The sequence below is a fragment of the Vanellus vanellus genome (genome assembly GCF_965231255.1).
Source record: "Vanellus vanellus genome assembly, chromosome: Z".
Classification (NCBI taxonomy): domain Eukaryota; kingdom Metazoa; phylum Chordata; class Aves; order Charadriiformes; family Charadriidae; genus Vanellus; species Vanellus vanellus.
In genome coordinates, this window is record NC_138908.1 from 1,671,760 (window position 1) to 1,697,825 (window position 26,066).

At 44.8% G+C, this 26,066-nt stretch overlaps 1 protein-coding gene across 1 annotated transcript in view; it reads left to right on the plus strand.

Moving 5' to 3' along the window:
* Positions 1 to 16,145, plus strand: part of MCTP1 (multiple C2 and transmembrane domain containing 1) — a gene marked incomplete at its 3' end in the record, with an annotated part of 296,541 nt that extends 280,396 nt beyond the window's left edge. The window contains exons 18-21 of the mRNA XM_082497852.1: positions 5,385 to 5,494; positions 9,282 to 9,391; positions 14,874 to 14,971; positions 16,074 to 16,145. Coding sequence (XP_082353978.1) covers positions 5,385 to 5,494; positions 9,282 to 9,391; positions 14,874 to 14,971; positions 16,074 to 16,145 — 390 coding nt within the window. The remainder of the gene's footprint in view (positions 1 to 5,384; positions 5,495 to 9,281; positions 9,392 to 14,873; positions 14,972 to 16,073) is intronic.
* Between the last annotated feature and the right edge of the window lie 9,921 nt (positions 16,146 to 26,066).

The following is a 26,066-nucleotide window of genomic DNA, read 5'->3' on the forward strand; positions in this document are numbered from 1 at the left end:
GTGAATCTTCAGTGTTTTCGTCCGCGTGTTGATATGGTTTCTATTGTGCCTACTTTGTGCTGTTTTAAATATGGAATGCTTACTAGGCAATTACATTTTATTGCTTCTTTCTTGAATAATTGTGACCACAAATACCGTTTCTCTCTGTAAAACCCTACTCTTCTAATAATTATGTGGTTTTCTCTGTATTTTTAAATACTCAGCCTGATTTCCGTTTGGTCATGAGCAGTTATTTTCAGACCTATTCTCCATGCATGCGTAGAGCCCCATGTTAGCAGGTAGGCTTTAGAGATGACATACTGAGCATTTGTAAACAACTGATAGTGTCTTAAAAATGTGGTCACTGAAGGTGTGGTGCCTGGTAATACGGGCAGAAGTGAATCCCACAGTTTAAAAGCTCGGTTCTCTTTTGTTGATGCTAAGGGGAGAATGTACGCTGGTACCTGCCTGCCTGGCATGCTGTCAGTCACTATTTAAAATAACTGAAAGTCTGAAGAGTCTCGAGCTTGCCTACTGGAAGGGTGGAAACTTCTGAATCGTTAAGGTGCCACTGAAAGGTTTTAATGTCTCCAAAAGTCTTCCTGTACTTTTTCAATTTAAGAAGTGGCAAGACCAGATGGTTATGGCACTCCACAAGTGGCAGCGTTCAAGAGGGAAGAGCAGTTAAAACAACCTGACCCTCTCAGTTCATTATAGACTTAATGGAGGAGGCCACTTTCAGGTCACCCCATGCACCTTTCCAGGTCCTGTAGACCATTCAGCTTTATCTCGTGATCGCACTTCCACAGTTGCCTTTAAGGTAACAATATCATGGTTGTCTGACCTCTTTCCATTTCCCTGAGAAAATGATAAAATAATGACTTACCCGTGTATCCATCACCAGATCTGAAGCCTTTTGATAGGGTTACAGAAGACCTGGAGGAGATCAAATGCCTCCAGAGCTGGAAGAGTGTTGGCTTACTATCTTATTCTTAGTGACCTTCCCAGAAAGCAGGGGTTAGAGCCTGGGAGGTAATTGCTGAGGTCATTAATCCCCAGTGACAGGTTTTTGAGCAGCAGCCAGACCATAGGATGGTATTCAACAGTTGGTGTCTGCGTGCCCTCCCTGGAGGTACTAATGATTCCTGCCAGTAAAGGTCTAATGCATTTCCTACCAACACTTCCGGGTCTACTTCGTTAGCCTCCAACAGGAGGTCTACCAGGGCATTGCAGCCCTGTGCGTGGCTGAGGCTCATGCCAAGGGACAACATGCGGCCAATGGATGGGCTCTGCTTTGGAAACCAATTATTAGTTCAAATAATCAGCAGTGTTTCCACATGGAAGTAGTGTTTTTCTGCTCAATAGAGATTTGCAGGTTTGTGGCTAAAGGTGAAGGGGTGATTAGAGGGGTTCCTCACCAATAGCTGCGGGGCTATGCTTTTGTGGCCACAGGTAGTCCAGCGTGACACAAGCAAAGAAGACCGCATGTGTCTTCTGGTGGCCAAGTGACAGGACCGTAGCACTTACAGCATACCAGCTGAACACTCTTGCTCTCAGTGGTGGCTTCATCTCCTCTCTCGGTACCTACCACAAGTTAGTCTGGCTTTGTCTCAGTCACTTTGTTTTGTACAGAGGTGCTCTATCATCCCAGCTTGGGCAGTGAGGGGTGTTTTTGGAAGATCCATCTGGAGCCTCTCCCTTTCCCAGACAACATCTCCTAAAAATTTCAAAACTTACTTCTATTCTTGGAACTCTCCTATGATTTTTGGTTTTGTGGTCTGTGCCTTTCTCTCTAATTTAGCAGTTATTAATAGGACAGTTATCCACCATAAAATGTTCAGGGCTTTATTCTCTGTACTAAGAATATCTCCTTTCACTTAAAGCCCTTCTTTTTTGCTGGCTCAATTCTGTTAACTTTATCAAAGTTTGCTTTTGAGTCTGGCTTATTTATTTGTCCTGCTTTCCCTGTCTTTTGAAATGTTTGGTTTGTAAATGCACTTTAACCTAGAGAGGAGAGAGGTTTGGGGTTAGAGTTATAACCCTTTCCTAAATTACACTATTTTATCATGGGATCGGAAGCATAGTCCGCTGAATAAAGAGACTCGGACAACATGGGTTGTATTCAAGGTTTCATGTGAATTAGCGCCACACAATCCAGGGCCAGCCATATACTTTGTTTTGCTTTGGATTCTCCAAATGTAAAATATGGTTATGGCTGAAAATCAGTATAAAAGACTGAAGTCTTATTATTGGCCGGGCAGTATATCAATCTGTAATCTATAATTTCCTATGAAGGAGGAGGAGGAGGACGTGGTCTCAGTCTTTATTTTGGGTTCATTCCCTTTTGTAGATTCAACTCAGACTATCAACATCAATTTGAGTTTGCTTTCACAGTTTGTGCTCAAAGCCATCCCCTAGCAAACATCTTGCTTTTCAGATACCTTAAGCCTACTGCAAACAAACAAATCATGGAAATTAAATAGTAATAAAGCTGTTGTTAGCTTTGTATAATAAATTTTATCTACTATTTAAATGGCAATTATTTCCAGAAACTTGGCAATTGTAGCCATACAAATGATGAAATTGATTCCAGCCCACAGCCCATCTTTCTTTGGAAAGGAAATACCAATAGTGTTTGAAAAATGGATTATTAAGCGCCTTGGTTCGCTTAAGGTGGCTCATATGTTGTATTTGCTAACACAGCATCTCGCTGGAAGAAAATAAGGGGAGCTTTTCCCTAGCCCAGATTACTTTCTCCACAAATCTTTGGAGCAGGAAATAAAAAACAGCTAGTAGTTGTGGGGCATGTGGAATTAGTTTAAGCAAAGCCGAACCCTGATCCTTCTGACCGCCTCCTCTTTCCTGTGCTGTTTTGTCTATTCCTGCCTCAGAGTATGTCAACAAATTTTCTTTAAGCTCGGAAGGTGCAGGGGGTGGAAATAGTGATTCTTTCTTTGTCTCTTTCTGTCTTTTGGGTTTGGGGTTTTTTTTTGGGGGGGGGGTGGTGGTGGATTGGGGACTAATGTAAAACAGATGTGTTTTCAAGAAAAAGTACAAGTTTGTCTTGTAAAATATTTGTAAAGAAAAAGAGCCTCAGGACCTCTGAACGTAATCCCAGTTGAGTTCTGGAGATGCCACAAAGGGTGCTGGTTTTGTTACAGTGGCATAATTCTTTTCTCACACAACTTAATTATAAATCAAGGTAACTTTACAGACAGTTATTTTCATGTTTCTGCAGTACTGGAAGTACGTGTTTTACACGAAGGAATAGAGCAGGTATCTCTTTCCTGACGACAAAGGAAACACGCTGGGTGTATGCTGCACCTCCTCTGAAGCTGTATACCTGAGGACAGTAACTCTCCCATTGTCGAGGCTTCAAGAATGTAATAAATATTAAGGAAATAACTTCACAAATGACTCAGTGTTGCTGTGCAGCACTGGATGTAGTTGACATCGGTGGTTGTGGTTATGGTCATCCGCAAAAACCAAAAATATTTCTTCGTGAGATGAATAATTATTAATCTTGACTGAGAACATAAGCTCTTTCAGGTTGCCTGAGAAACTGGCTGTTTTGCTGTCTCTGAAATGTTTGGTTTTTTCAAATTACACAAAATCACTGGAAGTAGTTTTCCCATCTCTGTCTGTCTGTCTCTCTTACAATTATTTATTTTTAGGCAATCTGTGTTCTGTAACTAAATACTTCCAATGTCTTCACAAGAAATCTTGACAACATAGCTGCAGAACCAGTGCCACTGAAGTTACTTCAGATGATTAAAAGTTAAATGATGTTTTCTTCATCCTGTTTTATTAAGACAGCAAAAAAGACAACAAAATAAGGGAGCCAATATAGTGTCTGCTAATTAATCATCAGGAGAAGAAAAGAAAAAATGAAACACAACATATGCTAATTTCTTAGGTGCTGAACTTCAGAGTCAAGTACAGAGACTGTTGTATCGTGTGGTTTGTGATGGCAAATTGTTGAACAACTTTTTTATCAAATATTTTTCTATTTTTGAAATATTTTTCTTTCCATTTCTTATTTTGAGAACACTCATGAAATTCAAACTAGATAAGGTAATATGGCATCACTCCATTGGAAGTGTTGAACATAAACTCTGGACTTAGAGGTAGTCTGGGTAAAAATTAAGAGAATTTGTCTTTTTTTTTTTTTTCCATGGTGATGCTTCATTTTAATCCCATCTAACACAGCATTTTTCTGAGAGTGCTGTTGGCTGAGGATGCATTTGATGCTGCAGCCTGTCTGGCTGTGGAGACAGAAAGCTTTTTGGGGAAAAAGGAAAAGGTTGTCAGAGCGGGAGGAGGCCCAGTTGAGGAATGGTCCATGGAGTGGGTTGAAGTACACAAGTAGCACCTTGCTGGGTTCTTCTAGGAGGCAGAGACTGCTTGAGTTGGCAGAAGGACAACATTTGCTGATGGGAAATCTATCAATCAAAGACCCCAGAAAATGTCTTAATGAGGGCGGATCCTACTTTTGAGAGACAAATGGTCACTCTCTTTTTGAAAAAAAAAAAACAAAAAAACTCACATTTTAAGGGGCACAAAGAATCTTGATAAATTTAACAAAAATAAAGTTATGGTTAGAGATTCATATTACCATAAATTGATGGCTTTGTGGCTAAAAGTCCAATAGCGAATAGAAACCTGAGTAAGGTGTTAATTAAATTAATTCCTACAATGACACCTACCCTGCATGTTTCATTTTGTCCATGGCAAGCATTTTATTTGCTTTTGGAGCTGTGGGCTGCACTAATCATGTTATAGAGGCAGTCGGAGTTACATCTCCCGTATATTTCATGGTAGTGGTGCTCAAATATTAGTAAGGAAAAATGAGAGAGAGAGGGAGCGTGCTCACAGGCCGAGCAGAAAGGTAGAGTAGGTGATGATGGGGGACACAGGTACGTCTGACAACTTAAACCTATTGGAGCCAGAGGGCATCGTGTCTGTAGGATGTGAGGTGTTTCTGGTTTCTTGCTCAGTGCCTCACGCAGGGAATGTTTATATTCCTGGCACCTGCATCTGCGCAAGAACCGGCATTTCAACCAACTGCCCTTATTCCACTTTTTAACTCTTACCACTTGAGTCAAATATATGAGGTTGGCGCCTTCAGCATGTTTATAAAAGAGAGACTTGGCTCATTGAAATATGTATTTAGAAACTAACGCAATGGCAAACAAAATTGTGGGCTGCTCAGCATATATACTAAAGCATACTTATTGTCAATAGGCACTGCTTGAAGAACAAGCAAACGATTTCTGATTGCCAGGTTTTACCAATTACTTTTAGATGAATCTGTAACATGCACTTTTGAACCTTAACTGATGGACACCTGTTTTATTCTACAGTCAGAAAGTCATTTATTCAACTACTCCTATTTTTTCCTTTAGGACAGTGAAAAAAAAGGATTTATGAACAGACTCTATGCCATCCAGGAGGTGTGTGTCAGTGTCCAGAATATCCTCGATGAAGTGGCTTCCTTGGGAGAAAGGATCAAAAAGTAAGTGCTGACAGAGGTTCTGGATTGCTCTCCAATACTGTTCATATTTTTTCCAAGCTGAGGTACAAAGTGTTAGACCTTTCTTTTTTTTTTTTTTTTTTTTTTGTGGGGACTCCCGCAAATCCCATTTTTTTGGATGACCCATTGTTGAAACTATCTATATTTACCTTGCTTTGTATAGGCCCTCAGTTATTGAAAATCTTGTCATATTAATTTTGGAATTTAGAAATACATTAATTGGGAAAGAAAATCAGAACAAATGTTTTGAAGTAAAACAGAATCTTGTGAGGCTTAACAGTAGTTATTTGAAAGCAATAATAAAACATGCAGCTTTGATAAAGGAAACAAGCAGAGCCGAACAGAGGTTTCCGATTTTAAGGATATACGTATGTTCAGTTGCTGGAAGTGTTGTATTTAGGTGAGTTAGCAAGACCTCTCCTCCTAGAGCATATGTAATTTGTAACACCTAATACATGATACATAAGAATGGCCGACAAACTCGGGCCCTAAGCAAGAGAGGTTCTGAGATTTATTGCAAGAAGTTTGGTGTATTTGTGTCACGGTCAGTGAACAGCAGTGTAAAGTTTATTATTTGAGATCAGGCGGGCGCCAGAAAGACATCTTCCAGCTGCCCCCTGCAAAGCAGGGGTGGGATTGAGTTGGCTTTCTGCCCCCCGAAAGTCAGTGGCATCTTGTCCTCACCAGATGAGCAGCGCCTTTGCAACTGTCTTTGCGCTGTGGGCAGAGGGGGCAGGCAGAGGGATGACCCGGGAACCACGCCGAGGTAGAAAACCTTCACAGGAGGCTTTGCTGTAAAGCAGCGCATCTTGCAGGAGAGTTAGAGCCGTGCGGTCCCTTGTTCTGGGTGTGGTCTAGGAGCACAAGGCTCCTGTCTTGTCCACTGCTGGTGCCACCTGCAGTGCATTGGTCTTCCACACCTATGAGACCGCAGCCTGTGCAAAAGGGTACCTCCCCAGCGTAAGTGCTCACTTTTGGAAATGAATTTTAGGAAACTGATCAGTTGGGCAGAGGACAACCTGCAGGAAGCAGGTGGATCATCTAGCCTGATGTTCTGTCCATTTTTTAAATTTTTTTTTGCTAAATCTCTCAGCAATGGCGAGCATATCCGAATCAGAGTGAAGCGGAGGTTGCCATTTATGCGTTTAAGAGCAAAGTCCCTAATAGGAAAGCCTGGGAAACGTTCCCGTGGGGACACGTCCAGGCAGGCTGCGTTCACAGCAGCAGAGGCGGGCGCAAGCACATTATATTGCACAGTTCTTCAGACAGGCAAAATAAGCATCTCTCTGAAAGAAGTCTTTCATCAAAAGGCTGCTGGTGGAAGTTGTCTTGATGACTAAGTTTTTCTAATTGTGCATTTTGGAAGTCAGGTTTGTTCTACTATAGACCAGATGAGAGCAACAGAATTTTCCAAACTGAGTGAGACCGAATCTTCCTATAAATCTTTGTAATTTGTTCCTAAAACTATAATGGGAAACCTGTACTGAATGCTGTGCTAACACAGCACATAAGGAGGTTTGCTAAGTGAGGAGCCAGTGTTCCCACACATGGCGTGTCTGTGATCCATTGCACAAAGCCGAGTCACAGGAACATGAGCAGACCCGCAACCTTCTGTTCATCCCAAATGCATGCAGAAGAGGGGAAAAGAGCAGGTGTCCCCTGAGGAGAAAGGGAGTGATCCTACACCAAGTGACACTAACATAATGTTCACTCTGGAGACATGTCAAAATTGCCAGGGAGAAAAGAAGACAAATAAACACAGGAAGCCAGAGCTCATTATGAAAAATATGGCTAGCAATTCAGATAATTGCAATTATTCCGCCAGAGAAGCCAAAATAATGTAATCGCGCTGATTGGGCATGTAGCTAGTGCTAATACTTTAAAGAGTATCATCAGACTATTCAGAGCCAAAGCCACATTCTCCTTCTGGATAAATGTCATGCAACACCTTTGACATAGTGATGCCTTCATGGAACAATCCCGTTGAGCCAAGCTCCCTTTAACCAGCCTTCCTGTGGGACATATATATAAATTGGCCATCTGGCCTTTCTCTCTTCCCCTCACACAGAGGTTGGAGAGCCACAGCACGGCTGTTTCAAGACTCGTTAGCTTTCACTTCCTCTCTGCCCACACCTCAGCTCTGCAAAATGAGGCGATCAGCAGTTTTTTATCACAGTGTAGAGTTTGGGACCCTTATTAAGGATGTTTTGATCAGGGGCTTTTTTTGGAAAGGTGATGTCCTGAAACTCTGATGGCATCCCAGAAGTTCTCTTCTTTTATCCATGAAGAAATAATCTTTATTTGATTTTATTTTGTCTGGAAGTTAAAGTTTTTCTTTGCTTTTCCTGCAATGTACTTTATCTTATGCCACTCCTTCCTTTTTTTTTTTTCTCCTCCCATCCTTGTTCTCCTTTTTTTTTGCCACACCAAGGGGTTTTATTTCCTTCTTTCATCCACCGCTGTTGCATTATCCCCGTCTTCAGGACTGACTGTTCTGTCCTATTCTTTCCCTGAACCTTCTCCTTCCTTGGTGTATGGCTGAGTTTCCAGCTTTGCATACCCTTGTCCTGACTGTACCCCCCAAGACAGAAGGGTTCCTGGCTGCTTGGTGCAAAGCGCCCTTTTACGGCTTGCTGTGTCCGTATGGTAGAGCAGGGAGGAGATAAAACAGACAGCCTTAGCAGCACTCCTCTTATATCCTCACACATCACTGGTGTTGAAGACGGTTCTGGGTTGCCTGTCTGAGTGCATCTGGGGAGAAAGGAATTGTGTGTGTTTTGCCTGATGCTGAAGTTGAGGGTGAGCACTGACATTTCCGAAGAGCGGAGCAGTGCTTCCTCTAGAAAATCACAGAATCGTCTAGGTCGGAAGGGACCTTTAAGATCATCGAGTCCAACCATCAACCTAATACTGCCAACTCCACCACTAAACCAAGTCCCTCAGCACCACATCTACCCGTCTGTGAAATACCTTCAGGGATTGCAACTCCGCCACTTCCCTGGGCAGCCTGTTCCAATGCTGGATAACCCTTTCCATGAACAAGTCTTTCCTAATATCCAATCTTAACCTCCCCTGGCACAAATTGATGCCATCTCCTCTTGTCCTATTGCCTGTTCTTTGGGAGAAGAGACCGAACCCCCTCTCTACATCCTTCTTTCAGGGAGCTGTAGAGAGCGAGAAGGTCTCCCCTCAGCCTCCTTTCCTCCAGGCTGAACACCCCCAGGTCCCTCAGCTGCTCCTCATCAGACTTGTGCTCCAGACCCCTCACCAGCTTCGCTGCCCTTCTCTGGACTTGCTGCAGCACCTCAGTGTGTGTCTTTTCGTGAGGGGCCCAGAACTGAACACAGCACTCGCGGTGGGGCCTCACCAGTGCCCAGCACAGGGGCACAATCACTGCCCCAGTCCTGCTGGCCACACCATTCCTGATACAGGCCAGGATGCCGTTGGCCTTCTCAGCCACCGGGGCACACCGCTGGCTCGCATTCAGCCGGTGCTCGACCAACACCCCCAGGGCCTTTGTGCGCAGCTGGGCCGGGAGAGGTGCCCTTCAGTGGGCAGGTGGATGAAGGCAGGACCTCCTTTCATTTGCACTGGGGGTGGGTCCAAGCCCAAGCTCACCCTGATGTCCACCATCCATGCATCCATGTGTAGTTTCAGTTTGTTCTCACTGGTGGAAACTGGCACTTCCCCCCTGTACTGCCCATTACCTGTTCTTTCATTGGCTCTGTTGGGTGACCGCAGTTCTGACTTTTGTTAATTTTTCTTTTAGTACATTCAACTGGACTGTCCCATTTCTGAGCTGTCTGGCGATTGTTGCCCTCTGCGTGTTCACCATCATCTTGTATTTCATTCCACTGAGATACATTGTCCTTGTCTGGGGTAAGTAAAGCCTTTTTTAACTGCCTGTGCCACTTAGAAAAAACTGTTTTGTAAGGGATGACTTACATTGTCAGTACTTTTCCGTATTTATGGTCATGAAGCTGCCCCATGATGGAAACCGACAGGTTAGTTAAAAATCACAACGGCATGAAGATTTAGGCCCACCTGCAAAATGCATTTTTCTTGGCTGGCATTCTAGACTTCATCATACTATAAACATGTAGCCATGAGGATTCTTCATATATCAAAGTGTAGCTTTGTCTAGATATTACTCTGATTTATTTTCACCACTTATACGCAAACAGAGGCATTTCAATCTATATAGTGCATTTAGGACAATATGCCTTTTTTACTGCAGTACTTTATCTTGTGAAAGCGTATGTAAACATGGCAACAAGAAACCTGTTTAAAGGGTCACCTTTAGTCCGACAGAAAGGTATATGTGGTATTTGGCTGGTTGATAATGAACAGAACCTGGGGGGGACAGACGGGCAGAATTGTGATTGATCCGAGCTCTCACTACTTGTCCTTATGTTTATTCTTTATACTGATTTTAAACAGCTACCGTTACTGCATCTGTTGTAAATAATGCTCCAAGTTTTCATTTGTACGTTTTTTACACACCTTGCGCCACCAGCAGCGGTACCCTTATTCAGCAGCGCAGGCTTGTGAAGAGCACTGTCCTAATTAAATCTGTGGCTAGATTTTCTTTCTGAAGAAAAGAATAACTATCATGCCTTTTTAAAAACTTCTGAACTCAAGAGACAATATAAAATCATTGAACTGACTCCAAAGAATATATTTGTTATGTGTCAGTCAGTATGAGTAATATTCTTACAGAGCCTTCATAAATAAAAGTAGCAGAATATATGAAGTGGAGAAGAACCAATAAGGAGGATTTGAACAAAAAAATTTTATGGAACTAAATGAACGAAGCGTGTGGGCTCACTGTCCTTTCCTGTGTTGTAATTTCATTTATTCCCCACACACCCTGTATCACTTCGGTGAAACCCAAACTCTTTAGTTTCTGCCCCAAATTTCATCCTTCCTCGTGCACATGTGATGGTAGGCCTCTTATTAATGACGTTTGAAGTACTTGGTCAATGTCCTTTTTCTGTCATTTTTCGGACAGATCTGGCATCTTGTACCCTTGCTTTCATACATCCCCTTGGTTTCATACGAGAACCTGAGGGTGTGATGTACACACAGGACTATAGAGTCAACACTGCTGTTTGACAAGCCCCAGACAGGTACCCTGACATACCCCAGCGGGGTTGCTCTCCCCCCAAAAAATCTCTGTTTCACCTAAGGCAGAGCCTCGACTCCCAGACTGGAGCCCATGCCTCCCCAACCACAGATGAATAGCGTAAGCACAAATTATGGCAAGTGGACCTTTCTCTCTTTCCCTCCGTCTCTTCCCTCCCTGTCCCCAAGTCTATCTAGATAACCATTTCATAGAATCATAGAATGGTTTAGGTTGGAAGGGACCTTGAAGATCATTGAGTTCCAACCCCCCTGCCATAGGCAGGGACACCTTCCACTAGACCAGGTTGCCCAAGGCCACATCCAGCCTGGCCTTGAACACCTCCAGGGATGGGGCCTCAACAACCTCTCTGGGCAACCTGGGCCAGTGCCTTACCACCCTCAAAGTGAAAAGCTTCTTCCTAATGTTCAATCTGAACCTGCCCTCTTCCAGTTTAAAACCATTCCCCCTCGTTCTATCAGTACATGCCTGAGTAAAGAGTCCTTCCCCAGCTCTCCTGTAGGCCCCCTTTAGGTACTAGAAGGCCGCAATAAGATCTCCCCCAAGCCCTCTCTTCTCCAGGCTGAACAGCCCCAATTCTTTCAGCCTCTCCTCATAGGAGAGGTGCTCCAGCCCTCGGATCATCCTCGTGGACCTCCTCTGGACATGCTCCAGCAGGTCCATGTCCTTCTTATGTTGGGGACTCCAGAGCTGGCTGCAGTACTCCAGGTGGGGTCTCACGAGAGTGGAGTAGAGGGGCAGAATCACCTCCTTTGACCTGCTGGCCACACTTCTTCTGATGCAGCCCAGCATATGGTTGGCCTTCTGGGCTGCGGTTGCACATTGCTGGCTCATGGACAGCTTTTCGTTGATCAGCACACCCAGGTCCTTCTCCTCAGGGCTGCTCTCCAGCCATTCCCCGACGAGCTTGTATTTGTGCTTGGGATTGCCCTGACCCAGATGTAGGACCTTGCACTTGGCCTTGTTGAACTGCACGAGGTTGGCTTGGGTCCACCTCTCCAGCCTGTCCAGGTCCCTCTGGATGGCATCCCTCCCCTCCAGTGTGCCTACCTCGCCAAACAGCTTGGTGTCATTGGCTAACTTGCTGAGGGTGCACTTAACCCCACCGTCCATGTCGCCAACAAAGATGTTGAACAGTACAGGCCCCAGTACCGACCCCTGAGGAACACCACTTGTCACTGCTCTCCACTTGGACATTGAGCTGTTGACCGCAACTCTTTGAGTGCAACCGTCCAGCTAGTTCTTTATCCACCGAGTGGTCCATTTGTCGAATCCATGTCTCTTCAATTTAGAGACCAGGATATCGTGTGGGACAGTGTCAAACGCTTTGCACAAGTCCAGGTAGATGATACCTGTTGCTGTAGATGACATCAGTTGGTCTTCCCTTGTCCACTGCCGCTGTAACCCCTTCGTAGAAGGCCACCAAATTTGTCAGGCATGGCTTGCCCTTGGTGAAGCCATGCTGGCTGTCACCAATCACCTCCTTGTTTTCTGTGTGCCTCAGCAGAGTTTCCAGGAGGATCTGCTCCATGATCTTGCCAGGCACAGAGGTGAGACTGACTGGCCTGTAGTTCCCTGGGTCTTCCTTGTTACCCTTTTTGAAAATAGAGGTTATGTTTTCCCTTTTCCAGTCAGCAGAAACCTCGCCAGACCACCACAACTTCTCAAATGTGATGGCTAGTGGCTTAGTGACTTCATCTGCCAGTTCCCTGAGGACCTGCGGATGTATATCATCAGGTCCCATGGACTTGTGCACCTTCAGGTTCCTCAGGTGGTCTCGCACTTGATCTTCACCTACAGTGGGCGGTTCTTCATTTTCCTAATCCTCATCTTTGCATTCTGTGTCAAGGGTAGTGTGGCTGCATCTTTTGTCCTTGCCCGTGAAGACTGAGGCAAAAAAGTCATTGAGTACCTCAGTTCTGTCTCTGTCCCGGGTGACCAGTTCTCGTGCTTCCTTCTAGAGAGGGCTCACATTTTCCCTAGTCTTTCTTTTCTCGCTGACATACTTAAAGAAGGATTTTTTGTTTGTCTTGATGTCCCTGGCCAGATTTAGTTCTATCCGGGCCTTAGCTTGTCTAACCCGGTCCCTGACTGCTCGAACTATTCCTCTGTATTCCTCCCAGGCTACCCGCCCCTGTTTCCACTCCCTGTAGGCCTCCTTTGTCCTTTTGGTCATGTCCAGGAGCTCCTTGTTCATCCATGCAGGTGTCTTGGCTTTTCTCCCTGCCTTCCTCTTTGTAGGGATGCATCGCTCCTGAGTTTGGAGGAAGTGCACCTTCTTCACTGGAGGTTTCAGCTCCACGTTTTTCTCCTATACTTCAGTTTAGGTGGCTTCTTATTCAGCAAGTGCATGGGGATCCCTTCTTTAGAGAAATACTTCTCTTGTGTTGAGCCAGCGCCAGACAAGTACCACTTATCTGCAGCTTCAGCAGTCCGGACCTCCTCGGGGTGCCATGCATTCGCACAGAGCCACAGCAGCCTGCGCGTAGCTTGGAGCAGCTGTCCCTCTGAAACACACAGCATTCCAAACACATGCCTGTTTTCCCCAATACTGTGTGTTTCCAGCCTCCCCCGTCTATATACATTTCTTCATCCCATTCATTCATCCTGCACTTGAAAGCAAAAGACCTCTTTGTCTGACTTTTGTCCGTGGGAAAGTTTGAGCTGCTCTATGGCATCATCTGCCCATTTTGTTCTTTGGCAAGACAGGTTTTTATTTAATGAAAATTTACCTGTGTTATGGCCTGTCTTTTGTATAGCTGCGTAGGAGCCACCTCTGTGCTCCAATCCTGTTTGCAAGAGTGCAGAGTCCTGCTAACTGGTACAGCTGTTTAGGTGGAAAAGAGTATAAAGAAAATAATTCTAATCTGAATTTTTTCAAGCTTTTTGAAAAGCCCTAATCCCCTTGTTGTGTTTTGCTTCTCCTGTAGGGTCCAATCTCACCTGTTCAGCTCTTGTCTTTCCTTGAGCCTTGACCATGACTTATTCATGTATTTACTTTCATGAGTGGTGACTGGTTCTTTTCTTTGTTGGAGGTGATCATGAGACCATATCAGCTCCTGAATTCACCCATGGGTGGTGCGGTGGCCACGTGCAGTGAACGGTGGGGTAGACCTTAAATTTCTCAGTCCCTTGCTGATGCAAAGCATCTGCTTAAACAAAGGTGGTTGAACCTCAGGTATTCTTTCTCAACACTGACAGTTCAATCACCAGATAGAGGGATCGCAGCATCTCCTATCTGCACTGTGGAACTGAGAATTCACGTGGTGGGAGGCCATTGGTGATATCGAGACCACCACAGCTTGTGCACTCCATCCCGAAGCTTTATGTCCGTGCTAAAGCTTTCTGAAAAGCCTGGACACCAAAGACTTTGTGGAAGATAAACTGTATTATCTTATCTTGGATACAGCCTCGATAAATTACACAGAACAGCACATTTTTAATGCTGTCCCGGATTTGTCCCACTCACGTGAGAGTCTGTGCCGTTTGCACCATTCCTGCCCATGTTTTGGATGCGTGTTCCCAGACCCCACGCACAAAGTTGTCCTGTGAAAAGTGTATGAATCTGACCCGGTACGTAATGAGAAGAAAATGAGTCTAATTTAAAAGCCTGCTTTCTGCTTAGTTTGGTGAGGATTTTCGTGGTGCTTCTGAACACCAGTTGTCAGTAGGCATTGTAAGACCGTGATGTCTAAGGGAAACATCACATCCCTTCTCTGTACTGCCGTGAGATCATCTGTATCTGTCATTCCCAGACAGAGGTTTGTGCAAACTCTTCCTAAAGCCTTTGCGTGATGCAGACTTGACTGCTTTCCCTGTCCTTCCCCATCCTTAGCACTGGAAAGATTTTTTCTTCTGTCTAGCCCAAATCTTCTGTCCTGCGGTTAAGCCCGTTACTGCTTGTCCTCTCCACCACAGAGAAGGAGTACGCTTTATTCTTCTCCTTTTTGCATCCTCCACATAATAACCATGGTTTCTATTAGTTTAAAAAGAAAGTATCAGAAGAATTTGAAAACGTGCCTAGAACCTTTTGAAGCAGAGGGAAGCACAGGAGCAGATTCTGACTTTTAGAGCCTGAGTTTACAGTTCATTCATTCATTAATTCAGTGCTGTCAAGACTTTGAAGTGGATCCTAAAATATTTTTTAGAACTTTGCCAAAAATACATATGTATTAAAAAAAAAAAAAGATGGTAACACTTGAACTTTCACTTTTGCAGGCATTAATAAATTTACAAAGAAGCTTCGAAATCCATATGCAATTGATAACAACGAGCTGCTTGACTTTCTATCCAGAGTTCCTTCAGATGTGCAATTGGTGTGTATGTTTTTTAAAGTGTCCTTACGGTAGTTAATTTGGTATGTGGCATGATGAATTTCTGGGGTTTTTTGAACAAATTTTGAAGCAGTGTTTTTGATTTAACTTTGCATTCTTTGGCACAAAGAAATTGCAGCACAAGCTGGGGATAGTCCATGACCCTTTAGGAGGCTGCTGGACTGTTTGCTGCTACCTCGGTTGTGCCTCTGGGGATCTGCAGGGGCAATCAGTAAAAAGATAAGTATTTTGGAGAAGGTAGCGGGTGCTGGAGTTTGTGTTAAGCTGCCTCCAGTGCCATGTGAGTCTGAGGGGGACAAGGCAACGGCGTAGGAAATGCTGAAGCCGAGTCTGTCAGGACGTGCGGAGAGGGAATGTGATGGAGGAGCCGCGCTGAGACGGAGCCAGCGGCGGGCGGCTTTGCCCAGTGTCTCGTGAAGGCACTCGGAGCACTTCAGCCTTATCTTTCCTGGGGTGAAACTTTTTGCTGCGGCCACAGTTCAACTGTGCTCATAAACTCCTTTAAAAGTAAGCTGGTTACGAATTACAAGCTTTAGCGACGCAGTACTCTCCTGAGAAGGTGCAAGCATTAAGATAATGTCAGGCACATAAATCTCCTCCAGCATCGCAAAGATTATATACTTTCCGTATTTCTAGGTAACAGTTTCAGTTCAGAGCTGGTATAAATAGGAGGTGTGGGTGCACATTCCCGCTCCGAAGCGGATCCCCTCTGTGGTAGGCCTTTGAAAATAAGTGAGTTTTTAAGAAAGATTGCAAAGAATATTCACCCTATTCATTAAAGAGGATACTGCTTATTCTCTGAAAAAGCTCATGAAGAAAACAAAAAAAGTAGCCTTCTTAAAGTTTACGTCAGAACAGTGTTTTCCTGCCTGGCAGGATTCTCCTAATGCTGTTTTTCCTTCTCACTCTAGATCTGTCATTCTCTTGTTCTTGAATCACAGCTGCAGAGCCCATGTAGTTTGCAGGGGGATGGTTTTCTTTTTCTTTCTTTTTTTTTTTTTTTTCCTTGGGAAAAAGCATAGATCCTTCTTTTTCTATCAAGCGCCACCTGACCAGTTTCTTTCCGAACGTTGTGTTTAAACAGATGCAATACCACGAGCTGAAACAGGATCCCAGTCACAGCCCGAGCAAGAGGAAGAAAAACAATCCTGGCTAGCCAGCTTCACGTGTGGAGGAGACTAGCATCTGCTGGGGGAAGATAAAAGAAAAAGCCTACACCTAAGCAGCATTTCTTTTCTCTAAGCTTTTTATTCATTTTGCCTTTTTATCTAATGAGGAGATTTTGTAAATATTGTAAAAAGGCATTTCTCATTGACTATATACTTCGCACTGTAAAGACACATTTGGTGAAGGTTTCTAGTAGGGTTTTTGCCTTTTGAAAGCCTTGTTAGAAACGGCATAACACATTAAAGGAAGCAAAATGGTAAATACGCACTGCGACTTGATGGTGAAAGATACCTGAAATACTCAAATCATGTCGACTAAATCTACAAAAGGTGTAAATTTAAATCTAACTCAAAAAATCGGTCAGATCTTATTTGTGAGCATTAATATTTTTATCCAGTAAGTCACCATAACAATTTTCTATGTTTTATACATTTCAGGAGAAATACAATGTAGTGGAGCCTACTGCACTTAAGTTTTAACAGATTTTTTTGAACTCCAGACCCTGGTGTTAACTCCTGGTGCAACGTTTTCCTGTGCAGTAGGGCTGCTAATAAGATAATGAGAAACACCAAGTGCAAATCTCTTTCTGGAGCTCCCAAAAGAAGTTCCTGCTGTTTTTATCATTCCATTATAAGACCTAAAAATCTCTGTTTCTCTCAAAATACTGCCAGGTTTGTAACTGATTGCCTATCTGATTTTTCTATATGTACCAGTAATCTTAATTTGTACTACATAGTTTAGTGAATGAAGTTCATAGTTCTGCTGTAATGGAAATACTACCGAACTAACTCCATGTTGCTTTGGGTGTCATGCTATGAACACCTTTTGTGCACATAACTATTTTAATATGGAAATCTTTGCCGAAAATGTTTTTGCTTTCAAATCACAAGATCATATTAAGACGCTTAATGATATAACACATTACCTGTTACTAATGTGAAATATAGTGTAGAGGAAAAAATGCAGTTGTGGTAAAACTGGTACACCGGGTTTATTTCCTTCGCTCATGATGTATTCGGTTCTTCTGATACGATTGTGCCCTACTGCATGGAAACTGCATTATTTTATAAATTACATGGAACATAGACGAGAAACGTTTACATTTCAAATGTCTTTGTGGCCACTGCATAATGAGTACTTGGGGATATATTCTGATAGCTGCATGTAGACTTCCACGCTCAGCTCCCCGTGTAGTGAGCAGAGACTTCGTTCCTAAGGGACTACCTGTGCACAGCTCTTAGTCGTAGCTCCCGGTGACGTTGAAGGGGATTTTCGCCCGGGGAGGACGGCAGGACTGCGTCCTCGAGAGGAGTGTTCCTGCGGTCCTCTCTGGGTTACCTCTCATTGGTTGCAATTGCTGATTAAGTTATATTGCACTACTCTAAGAATACTTTTTGAAAAGACTTATTTAGAAATACTTTGCAAGCAAATGTATATATATATTTGTCCAAAGAGTTATATGTTAGCTGCATTGGTCATGAAGGATCATCCTGGATTTGTTCATTTTACAGATACGTTGATAGCCGGTTTCTGACGTGACGGTTATTTGGATCTTTCTGTTTGTATGTTTGAAAGAACGCCAACTGTTCTGCAGAAAGTCCCGGACCTAAATATGCTCTTGTTACATCACGACTTTAAGAGAATTTATTTGCAAAGCTTGTGTAACCACCTTATCAATGTATGCTGCCCAAGGAGCAACATACTACTGATGAAGTCAGAATCGCTGATGAGCCTATTTTGTTTAAAAAAAGCCAAACTTTTGACTTGACAGTGCGCGAATGTTTGTTGCCAGTTGTCAGTTTTGCAGAGTTTGATACGCTGCAAGCCTTGTACCTTCGTCATGTTGCCCATCGGTCTGCGTGCGCTTTTCTGTTGTGTTTCTTTTCTGTACTCAATTTCAAATGTCTGCTTTGGTGGTAACGTCTGACTTAGTTATACACATTTACTGCATTAAACACAGTTTTAAGCACCTCTCTACAAGGCATTAGGGAGCCTCTTTCTTTGAAGTCCCATGCTATCGTTTTCCCGTGAGTGGCGTGAAGGGCAAGGGAATGGAAACATCATACTTCTGCATGCAGGATTTCAGTATTTTAAGCCCCAGAACGTGCAAGTGGAAGGGGGGAGGGGGAGAAAAACATCTGTTTGTTGAAAATTGGTAAACTAGTTTTAATGCCTCGGTCATTGAGAGTTGATGTCACTGAAAATATACCGCACAGAGGCAAGACTAAGGGTGTATGTTGATTAAATATGATCGCCCTGCCACTTCAGGACATTTTAAAATCACGTTTTAAAATAATTTATCTGTGAACCCATTTTCAGTATTTGCACTTTGTCTACTCTGCCGTGCGTGTGAGGCCCCTGCAGAGAATCAGTCCTGCCTTATGCCATAAGTATTTCAAAGTATTTTCCATTTCCAGATTGGTTCTGAAGTCAATTCCTGACCTGTTAGATTTGCTGGGTTTTATTCCTAAGCCGCTTGTCCATTCATAAATAATGACAAAAGAATAAGGCATCTCCGGATCACAAAACTCTCTCTGCTCTCAGAAAATAAATTTTAACAACTTTATTTGGGTCCGGTGAAAATGAGTAACTTAATTAGGGTGCACACATAAAGTAGGTGTCAGAGCGCCCTGGATCCATCGAGGCTAATTTTCTGAGAGGTTCTAGTAACATTTCTGCTGATAACTCGCAGTACTGAGCTCACTTGCCCTGTTTTTACAGTTGTTTCTCTTTGTAGAAAGGAACAACTAAGTGGTTTTCATAGTAGCAATGAGCTTTAACTTGAAGAGCTACTGTGCTGTAACTTAGCATTTTATATCCAAGTGGAGTAAACCCCAGGTTTTTTTTCTATTGCAATTAAAACAACAGCGAAATCAGAAAAAAATGAATAATAATCAGAAAGTAATTAAGCAGGCTTCATACAGTATATCTGCTGATGTGGGCCTTAAGAGCATAGGCTTTTTTACCAAGAAGAAGAAGAGCTGCTGGACCTGCCAGCAGATGTACTACGTGATGCTAAAGTATTTCATTCTAGGGTAGCCCAGCAGCTCAAAGTGAAGGAGAGAAAGGGAAAAATTATTTCTCTCATCAGTGCTAGATGAACATACCCACCACACAAAACGTAATGAAACCTTTGCAGCCCTCTGCCCAGCAGCCAGGGCTCCCTGCCTCGCGGGAGAAGGGCAGATGCTGCCCCTGCCCCCCTTCCTCGCTGGGCTGCAGGGCTCCTGCTGGCGGCCAGACACCAACCTCGTTCCGTTTCTGAGCCTGCTTCTCTTTTGAGGGCAAACCTTTTCCTCCCAGATGGGCTGATTTCCAGATTGCTGCGCAGCTGCTTCTATTAAAGACCGCTCATTTCCCCCAACCCCCACCAAAACTGCCACTGCAAATTTTCAATAAATACCTCCTCCTCCTCCAGAATTTTTCTAAAATCTTGCAGAGATGAAAACCCAAAACTTTTCACATCAAACAGAGTTGCAATTATAGCTATTTTTCAGTGCGGAACACTGGATTTCCATTGCTTTCTGCCTAATTAAGGTATAGCATAAAAGGAGCGCATCTTCTGACTCTCAAAGGGGAAATTCAACTACTCCCAGATAAAGTGCAGTCTTTTGGCATCAATCTAGAAAAATGGGGAGGCTTTAACAAAGCATACTGTTCTCTACTCTCTCACCTACCGAAGCAGTTGCAATGCAACTGGTTGAAAGTCTCGTGCAATTGGTGAACCAGTTAAGGGCAAAGCAGAAGGGACAAGGGTGAGGAGCAGGCTGGAGAAGGGCATGTAGACCCAGAGAGACATTCACAAGGGCTGACCTCCCAGTGGTGCTCTCTCTCAGCACTTGGTGGAGAAAGAAAAGATCCTTCATACAAGACTAGTGTAGCTGTCCTAAACCACCCTCATTTTTCCATGTTAATCCACACTGAGGCAGACATTGAGGTGCTGCAGCGAGTCCAGAGAAGAGCAGCGAAGCTGGTGAGGGGTCTGGAGCACAAGTCTCATGAGAGGCGGCTGAGGGACCTGGGGGTGTTCAGCTTGGAGGAAAGGAGGCCGAGGGGAGACCTTCTCGGTCTCTACAGCTCCCTGACAGGAGGGGGTAGCGAGGGGGGTCCGTCTCTTCTCCCAAAGAATAGGTGATGGGACAAGAGAGAATGGCCTCAAGTCGCACCAGGGGAGGTTTAGATTGGGTATTGGGAAAAATTTCTTGACAGAAAGGGTTATCAAGCATTGGAACAGGCTGCCCAGGGAAGTGGTGGAATCACCATCCCTGGAGGGATTTAAAAGATGGGCAGACGTGGTGCTGAGGGACATGGTCTTAGTGGTGGACTTGGCAGTGTTAGGTTGATGGTTGGACTGGATGATCTTAAAGGTCTTTTCCAACCTAGCTGATTCCATGATTCTATTCTATGATTGCAAATATGGCGAGCTGCTTCAATTGGCTAGACATGGCCTTTGTTGGGAGTACTACATCCTCCTTCAAGAGCAGCCTCTCTCTCAGGAAAAGGAAAAAAAGTTATGTAGCACAGCTGCTGCCAACCATGGACAAGGTGAGCAAGCGTAGGTCAGGCTTTCAGACCAGGAGGTTGGACCATCAGACCAGGAGGTTGCTCCAAGAGGCATTAGAAGTTTTCTGCTTCTTTTGTGTCATAGTGATCAACCAAAAGAAGGCATTTTTCTCATAAACTAAGGATTTTAGATCTTAATTTTATAAAAAATCCATAAGCTATCATAATGCAAAATATGAAATAAATCTAAACTATCCATTGCACAGGACACTGCACTCATGGATAATTTCTTTTTTCTCTGTAAGAATTTAATGCTCAAATGAAGTCAGATTTAGCCTACTTTGAGCAAGACAAATTCCCCTTCAATGAATCTTGGGTGTCCAACTTACTTAAATTTCTGGAAGTTTGAAATCGAGTTCTTTTACCAAAGGGGCCCAAATGAGTATAACCACGTTTTCCTCCTCATCAGTCTTAATACTGAATTAAATTTAAATGTCAAAAACTTTTTTATGGTTCAGGTTGCACAATATAGAAGCCTGAAACCCTTAGTTATGAGTCATACGGTAATAAATATTTTCCCATTTTAGTATAATCAAAAGAAACTCAGACTTTTACTTTTCTTACTCAGCTTTTATGTAAATTATAGCAGGTGATTAAAGGAAAGCCTGAAATATTCATCATTGATATATATTTTGATTAAAGAGTGCTTATTAATTTTTTCTGGAATCATTTCATAAGCCAGTTTTGCCTGACCTGCTTTACCCTGACACGAAGACACATTCCTTAAAAGTTTACTTTTTGTGTAATTGCACATGATCTTTCTTAGGCATGACACAAAAAAAACCAAAGCCTTGTAGATCTGCAGCTGATGAACGAAGCTCCCTGGTCAAAAGTAATAAAAAGAAGTCAAACACATTGAAAAACCATGATCAAATTTGTAGGGAGTATCAAGCGCTGGGCAGTTGCGCAGAAGGGAACAAGAGATGCAACTTGGGAGCTTCCCATCTTCACTGAGTGCATGATGTTGCAACTGCCACCAGGACCAGAACTTAGAAAAGAAAATGAAAATATCAAACATGTCTTATCACGCCATTCCTACGTATTACTGGAAGAAATGAGGAAAGTGATTTAAAACTGACTCGTAGCACTGGTGGTTTACCGCAGCTGGAAGGCTCTCCAGCAGAAGCTCCTCAGTTGACACGTACCCGTTTTAATCTGCGCCGCAGCTCCTGCAGGCTGCTCGCAGCCTCTACCGCCACCTCACCTAAAGGTAACTGAAAAAGGGGTTGGTGTTTTGCTGAACTGGCTGCCGGGAAATCTCATTTCCAGTGGTGTTCTTATCACATTATATCTCCAATTCACAGTGCGGCGCACTGACCATTTCTCTCAATTACAAAAATTTACATCTCGGAAACCAGCCTGCTTGGGGCGCGCCTGTCCTTGAGCTATGGCATAAAGGAAGATTTCTCTATGCCTCCTGAACAAATATGGTAACAAAAGCAAAAAATATTTTCCTTCCCCGCGGGGTTGCTAGCCCTGGGACACGTAACAAGCTCGACAAGCAGTCGTGCTCGTATCGGGAGGAGCTGTTGCTCACGGGCATGAGATAACGGCTTGATCAGAAGAAATGGGCCTGAAGACTAAAGCAGTTTCTTCCCTCAGCTACATTTTTATTCCTCAGGCGGAGGCCCCCTAAACACATCTACTGGGGAAGGGGAGAGAAGAAATGGGGAAGGGCCTGGGTTGTTAAATACAAGATTTACTTGTAAATTGGGTAAGTATCAAATATAACTTGGATTCTTGCAGGTTTGTTGTGGGGTTTCTTTAAAGACTGGGACTTTTTTAAAGGACAAAAGTCTTTCTGCACTATGTTTCTAGAAGTAAATGTCTCAGAAAAGAGTCCAGTCGCTGCAGTTTGCTGAGGCAATGTGCAATTTTCGGTGGCATCTTGGAAAAGATCTGGGGAAGAATTACAGTGGATTACGAGGCTGGAACCCGTATTTTCCCTTCGTAGTACCGGCACATCCTTTCCCCTGGCATCCTTACAGAGATCCACAGCTCAAACCCACAGTTACATCCACACCTTCCTTTCCCACTACCGCACCGTTTCCCATCTCTTCTCAACACCAGTCCTTGCTGGTGACGTGCCATGGAGTCGGTCCCACACCTGATGGTGCTCTGCATTGCTCTTTCCTTGTCTCCACTTTGGCTGCGGTCACTGGGTGACCAAAGTCAAGGCTGCTGCCCCGTATCTCCTCGCCTTTATTTCCTGGTCACCGCTGATACCAGCAATTAAACCTTACTGGGAAATCTTGCTGTTTGCCATGTCGTGCTCCCTTGCTTCTTCTCCCTAGTTCTCTTTGGGGTTTTTTTTGGTGGGCTTCTCCGTCCCTTCCCCACCCACAATTTCTCTTCGGCTTATTCCTGTTCTTACAATCCTAGCTCCTTGGCAATATGTTCACAAAGCTTCAGCTGCTGGTTTATGTCAGCACCTCCGCTTTTCCTTGATTTATCATCACTGCATTAATCAGTCATTCCTGTCTTTCATCAGTGCTGCTTCTCCTGGACCTGCAATCACTCCCTTCTAGACCACCCTCCTCTTGGTACGCTACAACCAGACTTTGTCCACTCTCCACTCCCTGGTTATGACATATTTTGAAATTGTTCCCTGTGAAAGTCAGTGCAGAAAGGAAGAATACAGAATTAAAAATTCATGTTTAAAGGAAAGAAGTCTCCTCTGGAAGTGCTATAACCATTTCTGCAATGTACGTGCATCTTGCTTTTGGCTACTTGCTTCTGAAAATCACAGAACCATGGAGTCACAGAATGGTTTAGGTTGGAAGGGACCTTAAAGACCATCCAGTCCCATGCCCTGCCCCGGGCAGGACCACCTCCCCCCAGCCCAGGTTGCTCCCAGCCCCGTCCAACCCGGCCTTGAACACCCCCAGGGATGGGGCAGCCACAGCTTCTCGGGGCACCCTGCGCCAGGGGCTCACTGCCCCCACAGCCAACAATTTCTTCCTGATATATAATATGTAATTCTCCCTTCTTCCAGTTTGAAGCCATTCCCCCTCATCCTATCACTCCATGCCCTTAGAAAAAGTCCTTCCCCAGCTCTCCTGGAGCCCCTTTAGGCACTGGAAGGTGCTCTGAGGTCTCCCCAGAGCCTTCTCCTCTCCAGGCTGACCCCCCCACCTCTCCCAGCCTGTCCTCCCAGCAGAAGGGCTCCAGCCCTCCCAGCAGCTCCGGGGCCTCCTCTGGCCCCACTCCAACAGCTCCGTGTCTCTCCTGTGCTGAGGCCCCCGAGCTGGAGGCAGCACTGCGGGGGGGTCTCCCCAGAGCAGAGCGCAGCAGAGGGGCACAATCACCCCCTCACCCTGCTGGCCATGCTGCGGGGGATGCAGCCCGGAATGGACAGCTTTGACAGTTCATGGACAGCTTTTCCCCCCACAGTGCCCCCAAGTCCTCCTCCTCAGGGCAGGTCTCCATCCCTCCATCCCCAGCCTGGATTTGTGCTTGGGATTGCCCTGACCCAGATGTAGGACCTTGCACTGGGCCTTGTTGAACTCCATGAGGTTGGCATGGGCCCACCCCTCCAGCCTGTCCAGGTCCCTCTGGATGGTATCCCGTCCCTCCGGCATGTCGAGCGCTCCATGCAGCTTGGTGTTGTCGGCAAACTGGCTGAGGGTGCTCTCCATCCCACTGTCCATGTCACCAACAAAGATGTTAAACAGCACTGGTCCCAGTACCGACCCCTGAGGGACACCACTCATCACTGCTCTCCACTTGGACATTCAGCCACTGACCGCAACTCTTTGAGTGTGAATATCTAAGCTTAGAGTTTTGTTCTGATCCCATTGAAGGATTTGTATCTCTGTGTTACTTGCATCAAATCATAATGGGCATTTTATCTTGGGAAAAATATAACATAAAGCCATACCAAAGCAGAAAACTTGTAGTTTGTGAAGAGGGGTTGTGTTTAAAACTGGCAATTGCAGCAAATAGGGGTTGTCTGGGGTGGTGGAGGATTGCCCTAATGAATTCTGCATCATGGAAAATGGGTTTTCAATGTGCAATTTGCTGTTCTTTCTTAAGTTCTATGGTTCATAATTAAATACAGCACTATATGATTTTTGCAGTTTGGCCTCTTCCTCTACAGGGTAATGTGGAGGCTGCACTTTGACCAGACACTTCTCAGAACAAACAGTGGCATTTTAAAAAGAAATGAATTTTTTAGGTAGTTGACACACTTGATGCCGAAGCTGTCAAATGCTCCTGTTTGCCTTTTGATTTAAGTTGCGATAAAGCAAAGAGAGAGGTGAAGAGAGGATCCGGAGTCTTGCGGTGGGTTTGTGTCCACCTGTCTGTTGTAGGAAATGGGTGTCCCGTATTATTGAGGGAGTTGTGGGCTTGACGTGTGCTGTCCCAGAGCCACAGACGCTGCGCACCGCTGGCAGTGGGACGATCAGGGTTGTAACAGAGGGGGCACGAGCTGCGCTGTTACCTTTCTCTGAAGAGCTTCACAGAGCACCCGCCCTTCTCAAACGGGTGCATTTGATCATTGGTTTTGTGAGCGCTTATTTAAATGACAGTTTACAAAAGGAAAATGGCAACAGTGCAAGCGAAGGAGAAACTCTCAGCCATAAATCTGTTTCCTGGGTTTTCTCCATCTCAGCCTGAGTGTTAAACCCTCTTTGTACTTTCAGTGCGCAGTTGAGGAAAAGTGACCTACACCACCATGGCTATTTGAGAAGTTCTGAGCTTTTAGAAACACCAGTTGCTATACTGATACTCGAGTTCGTTTTCACACACCCCTACAGAGCGCACATCCAGTGCTGCTGATGAACGGTAGCCGTGAAGTGGTGTCCTTCAGGGGTCTGTCCTGGGACCAGTACAATTTAATATCTTCATCAATGACACAGTGGGACCGAGTGCACTCTCAGCAAATTTGCAGATGACACCAAGCTGAGTGGTGTGGTTGACATGCCTCAGGGACCTGGACAGGCTGGAGAAGTGGGCTGGTGCAAACATCATGAAGTTCAACAAGGCCAAGTACAAGGTCCTGCATGTGGGTCAGGGCAATGCCAAGCACAAATCCAGGCTGGGTAGGGAATGGCTGGAGAGCAGTCCTGAGGAGAAGGACTTTGGGATGCTGAGGGGTGAAAAGCTGTCCATAAGACAGCAATGTGCGCTGGCAGCCCAGTGAGCCCCCGGCCCCCTGGGCTGCATCCCCCGCAGCGTGGCCAGCAGGGCAAGGGGGGGTTGTGCTCCTCTGCTGCGCTCTGCTCTGGGGAGACCCCCCCACAGTGCTGCCTCCAGCTCGGGGGGTCCCCACAGCAGAAAGCCCCGGAGCTGTTGGAGCAGGGCAAGAGGAGGCCCCGGAGATGCTGGGAGGGCTGGAGCCCCT